We start from the raw sequence: 7,262 nt of genomic DNA, 5'->3' as shown, positions 1-7,262 counted from the left end.
TTGTTCGGGGTACCGGCCACTTTCCAGCGTCTCGTGGACAGGATTCTCTGGCCGCATGCTGCATATACCGCTTCCTATCTGAATGACATTATCATCAATAGTAATGCCTGGCAGCATCATATGGAGCATCTGCGTGCTGTCCTGAGAGCGCTGAGAGTGGCCGGACTGACAGCCAAACCAAAGAAGTGTGCTGTTGGGCGTGTGGAGGTCAGGTATCTGGATTCACGACAAGTGCGTCCCCAAGATCCAAAAGTAGGTGAGGCACTTCCTGAGGCTGGCAGGACATTACAGAAGGTTTGTGCCTAATTATTCAGACCTTACTGACCTCACTATAAATGAAGCACCAGATCTGGCCCAGTGGACGGAGCTGTGTCAGCAGGCTTTCACCCAGGTAAAGGCTGCTCTGTGGCAGGCAGTTATTACACTCCCCTGATTTTTCTCTCCCCGGTAGACGGTAGACGAGTGGTGCATAAGTAGGTCAAGTGTGTAAGCCCGACTAAAGGTCCAATGGTGGTTTTCCAATGGTACGGGTGAAGGTTTTTGTTTGCGTTACTGTCTTTCCTCGTGGCCAAGTAATCTGATTAAATGAATTTTTTTTTTCATATGTATTACCTCGTTATTTCATCTGACTCCATAAATGAAATGGTTTTAATGATATCTGTGCATCATTAAATGTGAGCAAATGTTTGACTATTCTTTTTAACTCTTTACTGAAAATAGAGTCAGTTAGAATAAAATCAAATGTTTACAATTTATTATGTCAGGTAAATGTATCATGCCAATTTCATAATCAGTTCAAAGATAATAGATACAAAACATCAAATGCTCTGGAATAAAGAGAGAAGATGCGAACCTTGACATTATAAAATACATGATGCAAAGTGTTTTGCATACACTTCACATCACGGGCTGGTCTGGGTTACAGAATCGTGCTGAGCCTCTTGTTGCATGTCATTACATAGCTTTCACATGGAAACATTTGCTAACGATGGAAATTTGCATTCAGAGTTTACACCTTTTGGGAGAATAATGCCATTTGCCTGGAAGACACAACCTCCTTTGTGTACAAGTTATCCCTAAAACTCTTAATAACTTATTACCTTTTGGTTTACCACTTTGGGAATGAGACATTTGTACCAGTCGCACTGAGACATTTCAAATGATACCAAACATGTATAATACTGTATGATAATTGTTCACATTAAACCATATAGATTTTTGGGTGAATTTAATTATTTTAGGTGATCTCAGCATGAGAGAGAGAGGGAACGGGGGAATGGGGGGTCAAGGGAAAAAGATGTAGATTTGGATTGCTTAGGTGAGACTTGCGTCTCGAATGGTGATGCTAGTTTCACAAGAGAGAGTTCAAATGTTAATTTCCAGAAAGGTCCTTTGTCTTCTCAGGGAGAGGTCGTTCCTCAACTAGACTGCCTGGCATTTTCTAATTTCTCAAGTCTTACAAGTGCAAACTGAAAAACACTTGTGTCTTGTTGCAATAATTGGCGTGGAGAGACCACATAAAAGCCACATGGAAAGAGGAAGCAGACGGAGAGAGACTGACTGAGGACTCATGCCTGCTGAAGGCTCTGGACTGGTGAGTTGCGTGTGGAACTATTGTGCACTGAGACTGAGTTTTTTGAAGCGCAGAGAGCTTCTCTCAAAGCGACTTTGTTTTTCGTTTGTGAAAGTGAATAAAAGCAAGAGCCTCAGTAAAAGCCGACCCTGACTTCTTCCTTCCTTATCTTGACATGCGTAACAATAAACTTTCATGATGAAGAACTGCAATGTCATGTCAGTGTGACCGCGATAGAGATGATAATCAAAACCAAACAGATGTTTTAGTTTTTGGCTGACAATTTAAAATTTATATTATTTTCAACCTTATTTTCAATATAAGAGCAATTTATACTTGAATGTGCAAGGCTTCCAGTGTCAGTCGCTTCCAGTTATTTAAAAAAAGTTTTGATGTTCAAATAACGCCTTCCTCTGGCATTAAAAAATAAACAAACAGATATTTTTATATAAATATAAATCTTAAACTGAATTTAAAACCATAAAATTGGAGCTAATTTTGTCAGGTTTGCTGGTTGTAGAGATGATGATGGAGTAAAAGTATAAAGTATCTTCCAGAGATCACTAGAGATAATAGTAAACACAACCACATAAACTTAGATGAGAACAGACAATGGAACACGTGAAACTGAGGGCTTAAATACACAGGGGTTGATTAACTGAAACAGAATAGGTGTTGACTGATTAAGAACCTGCATGCATGGAAACTAACTCGCAAATCAGGCAGGCAAAACGGGAACAGAACACAGAGAAAACAAAACCAAAACACATGACAAATTGAAACAAATTAGGTGAAAAATGTCAAAGAGGGTTACCAACAGTTATGGTTAGGGGTTGGTTAAATTAATTAAATTTAAATAATTCAATTTTAAACAATAAATCATTCCTGAAAATCAGTAATACAAATACAGAGTTGAATAGTTAATGCTATAAAATAGTACATACTGCTACATACTACAATAGAGTTTTAGAAATGCAGTCCTGGAACTGCAGCCACTGGAATTGCAGTATCATGTTACTCATCTTGACAAATTATAGCAAACTAAACCTTTTAGTTTACAAAAAACTTTAAAATCATATTATTTTGTTATGAAGAAAAACACAATAAAAGTATTTTCAATTTATAAAAGTATTGATAAGGGAAACATATATTGCCCCAGTAACAAGTTTATAGGAATTTTAACACATTACCCTTAATTATGCAATCTAATGGTTTAAACATTACTAGTAGTGGCTCTGAAAGCAAGCTTGAAGTGTTACGCTAAGATAAGTGATCATTGTGTGAGGGTGTGGAGGGCAGCTGATTGGTAGATACTCATGTTGGAGGTTGGGTGTCTCCCTCCTGCTCTAACAGCACATTAAGATAAGCTCCTATAGCACAAACACCCACAACTACAGAGCTGAAGGATCATTTCACTGGCTGCTCCAATGCCCGAAAACACTTTCATGGCCAAGCAGAAAAGCCTGTAAGTGCTGTATCTATTCATTGTTCTCTCTCTCTCTCTCTCTCTCTCAATTCTATTTTATTTTGAAATGTACTGCTTTTAAACAGCTTAGAGGAAAACAGGGGTGCTGAAGGCAAGAAGAAGAAGACAAAGAAACACAAGGACCAAACATGGGCTAAAGAGGGGCCACAGGACCCTTTCGAAATGGTAACTAATAATCTATGTCTGTCTATGTGTATCTTTTTTATGAGATGTATGAGTATATTTACCTGTTTCAAATAACTTCAATTTGTTTCCAGCTGGACTCTCTTCCTGAGGAGAAGCAACAAGAGATTCAAAAAGCCCTGCACCTGTTTTCTTTTGGTCAGGGGCCTCCAAAAAGTCTACTGGAGGCTCATAAGCACACATACCGCTTTTGGGATACCCAGCCAGTCCCTAAGATAGGTATGATGGACAGTGCACAGCTAGAAACAACATTACCTGTGTGCATCTCTACAAATGGCATTCATTCTCTTTTAGATGAGGAAGTGACATCATATGGACCGATTAAGTCAGAGATGCCCAGCGTTCGAGAAGAGTCGTACTCACTGCCACAGGAATTCATTTGGGACACGCTCGACCTGGACAATCAGGAGCAGGTGAGAGAAAGGACTTTTTGAACTAATACAGTCCCAAAATTATTTATTGAACAGATGTGAACAAAAATGTCATTGAAATCCAGGGATGGACAAAGTACACTTTAGCTAAAATATAGATGCCTTGATGAAATAAAAGTTTAAGTACTCTTTTTCATTTTCTAATGTGGTAAAAAATAAAAATTAAACTTAAAAGTACCAAAAGTAAATAAATGATAAGGATTTCCCTTGTCAAAACACTTAATAATTATTCATTATTAATATTATATTATCTCTGTAATTATTACAGAAGTAATATACTTTAAAAGAATATATGCAAAATTTATGTTTCCGGACACTGATTGCATGTTATTTAAAATTTCAAGGAAAATGTATTAGTTTAAAAGTATATACAGTGAAATTAAGAGTGCTTTTTTGACTCACTTAAGAAGAAATTTAGTACACTTTTATATGTAATTTCATAATTACTTGGTGTCTTTGAAATATGGTGACAGTATATTACTGAATGAGGTTTTTATGGTACTGAAGTATTTATGGTACTGTAAAGTAAAACTTTTAATTTGACCTTTATTTTATTTGACTTTTTAAAAGTAAAAGTGTTAAGTGTCTTTAAGTGTTTTAAGAAACATATGAAAGTGTAGGCCTATAAGCACACGTTCTTTGTAAAATATAATCTTAAGATTTTAAGAGTATTGTAAGTGCACATTCAATATAATTAAGAACATTTATTTTTTATAAGGGTACTGTTTATTATGTTTTTGCTCTTTGGTATACTCCATTCTCCTGCTCAAAATACCTGTTTTAAGAGAAGCAGTCTGATGACACCGTCGCGCAGATAGGATAAAGCTTAAATAGATTTTTGCATTTCTGCTTTCCATTTTTCGCATTTCTGCCCATGCACCAGTTGGGAACTACAGGTACTACAGTAAAAGATAAACGATTATCTTTATCTTCAACCCTGTAACTAGTTTCCTCCTTATGTTTCTCTATGTAATTGTAGCTGAGAGAACTTTGTGATTTGCTGAATGAAAACTACACGGAGGAGGATGACAACACACTTCGTCTGCACTACTCTCCACAGTTCTTGCTCTGGTGTGTTTGATCTCTTAATAGTTACATCAATATGATCACAAACAACTGATCTTATAATTTCTCTCTGTTTTTGCACTTATTGCAGGGCTCTATGCCCCCCTGGAGGGCAATCACAGTGGCACTGTGCAGTCAGAGTAAACTCCAGTCAAAAACTAGTGGGATTCATAAATGCCATTCCTGCTACTATGAAAGTATTTGACATGTAAGTGAATAATTTTTTTCAGTTGGTTAAAATTATTTAAATAATTTTGGTTGATACAAATGACAAAGATGCTCCACAGAGAGCTAAAGATGGTGGAAGTGAACTTCCTCTGCGTGCACAAAAAACTTCGCTCAAAAAGAGTGGCACCAGTCTTAATCAAGGAGATCACCAGACGTGTCCATCAGCAGGGTATATCTCAAGCAGTCTACAGCACCAGTGCGGTCCTACCAAAGCCTATTGCAACCTGCAGGTATGATGGAAATTGTCAGGATGTTTCTCTTACTCCCCCAGACCACCGCTGCTGTTTTATTTGTGGTATTGTTTAAAACCAAATTCTGTTATTCTTTATGGTTGTTAAAAGGTACTGGCACAGATCGCTGAACCCACGCAAGCTGATTGAGCTGAATTTATTCTCTCTCACTCGTAACATGACCCTGCAGCGTGCCCTCAAGCTAAATCGGCTTCCTGAGGTCAGACTGCCCTACTGAGTCGCTAATTATTCCTGAATTAATTTGAAATTCTGATTGTCATTGAGTATAGATTTATTATGTCATTGAGTATTTTTTAAAGTAGTACATTGTTTTACAATGTTATGGAATTATTTGAAATTAATTTCTCTATAAGGCATATAGTAGGTGTAAACAGTGATTAACAAGAATAGAAGTATCAATATCTTTCCAAAAACCATAGTAATCCTAAACTGTCTGAAAAGAAACAAACAAAAAAACAAACAAAAAAACATTTGTGGTTAGTTTAGAGCAGTGGATCTCAAACCTTTTGACTTTGAACAATATTTTTTACAGGTTTATTCCATTTTAAGCTCATATTGGTTTGTTTCAAAAATAAATAAATAAATAAATAAATATAGTGGCATTGTCTTTGGAGTCCTTTTGAAGATGTGAGAGAAAGTATGTACATCTTTTAACTACACTAATAATCTCTCTCCTTATTTTCTATTACAACAGACAACAAAAACTACTGGCCTTCGCCCCATGACTGCGCAGGATGTGCTAGTGGTTCAGGCCCTTCTGAGAGAACATCTAAAGGCTTTTCATCTCTCTCCTGTTCTGACCCTGGAGGATGTTGAGCACTGGCTTCTGCCTCAAGATGGCGTGATTGACACATATGTTGTGGAGGTCAGTATGATGAAAAGGACCTTTCAACTCTCTCATTCAGACATCTATGGTAGCTGTCATGTGCTGCATTAATGCCACTCATATGTCTCTATGCAGAGCATGACCGGTACAATAACTGACATGGTGAGTTTCTACACTCTTCCCTCTACGGCTCTGAACCACCCTGTGCATAAAGGGCTGAAGGCAGCCTGTGTTCTCTACTGCATCAGTAAAGCCACCCCTCTGCTGCAGCTAATGGAGGACACCCTTATCATCTGTAAAGCAGTAAGTCAAAGGACATATCAACACAATACAGCTGAATATATCGATTGTGCCTCGTATGAGGATATTTACTGCCCATCTGTCACATCCAAACTACCCTGGCCTATAGAGTCATTATGGTTCTTTTAATTGTATAGTTTGTTCTGGTCTCATGACTTATTGTGCTGTCCGTTTGTCTGTTCAGAGGGGGTTTGATGTGTTCTCTGCAATGGATGTAATGGATAATAAAGCTTTTTTGGAGCCACTTAAGTTCAGAATGGGAGAGGTACACAAACAGTATTACCTCTACAACTGGAGATGCCCTGAAATATCCTCAGACAAGGTAATCAAACATTCTGTGATAGTTTAAATTTCTTTTTCTTCTTCGTTCTTTTGAAGGAAAAGTGATAGATTTAATTAACTGATACTGTGTATTCTATGTTTCAGGTGGGTGTTGTGCTGAAGTAATGGCAGTTTGGGCCACAAATGCGCAGTGAAATGACATAAGCACAAAACTCAAATAGCACACTTTTCTTAAATATTAAATAAATCCTCATTTCTCTATCTGAAATTTGCATCCATGTGTTTATTTAATGAACAAGCATTGAAAATGTTGTTTAAACCCTTGCCAATAAAGATCTGTAATGCTTATTTTGGATTTTACAAAATTATCTTTAAAATACAGTATCCTAGTTTATATTAAATTCTTTGAATGAGCAGAAAACCATAAAACTATAGTACTGACATCTGTTTCGTTCAAGCTGCCAGAACTGGGTTACTAATACCTATTAAAATCTCTGTGTAACATATAAAAACATAATGGAGAACTTTATCAATATTATAAAGAAATAAACACGCTACATACACAGAAAAGAAAATGGAAACACAAATGCAATTGCGTTTGGATCATGTCGCGCAACATATGCGTCCACAAACTGAA

At 37.0% G+C, this 7,262-nt stretch overlaps 1 protein-coding gene across 1 annotated transcript; it reads left to right on the top strand.

The window, feature by feature from the left end:
• The first annotated feature begins 2,947 nt into the window (after positions 1-2,947).
• Positions 2,948-6,972, top strand: nmt1b (N-myristoyltransferase 1b). The gene is made up of 12 exons (XM_079852059.1): positions 2,948-3,038; positions 3,125-3,224; positions 3,317-3,461; positions 3,537-3,655; positions 4,653-4,744; positions 4,830-4,946; positions 5,026-5,196; positions 5,308-5,416; positions 5,912-6,082; positions 6,179-6,346; positions 6,528-6,665; positions 6,770-6,972. Exons 1-12 carry the CDS (start codon positions 3,001-3,003, stop codon positions 6,788-6,790), a joined length of 1,389 nt encoding a protein of 462 aa, XP_079708185.1. The 5' UTR covers positions 2,948-3,000; the 3' UTR covers positions 6,791-6,972.
• The last annotated feature ends 290 nt before the right edge of the window (positions 6,973-7,262 follow it).

This window comes from Squalius cephalus, assembly GCF_949319135.1.
Source record: "Squalius cephalus genome assembly, chromosome: 19".
NCBI classification, from domain to species: Eukaryota; Metazoa; Chordata; class Actinopteri; order Cypriniformes; family Leuciscidae; genus Squalius; species Squalius cephalus.
Note: the sequence above shows the minus strand (reverse complement) of the source record. Positions and strands in the feature narration are given on the sequence as shown.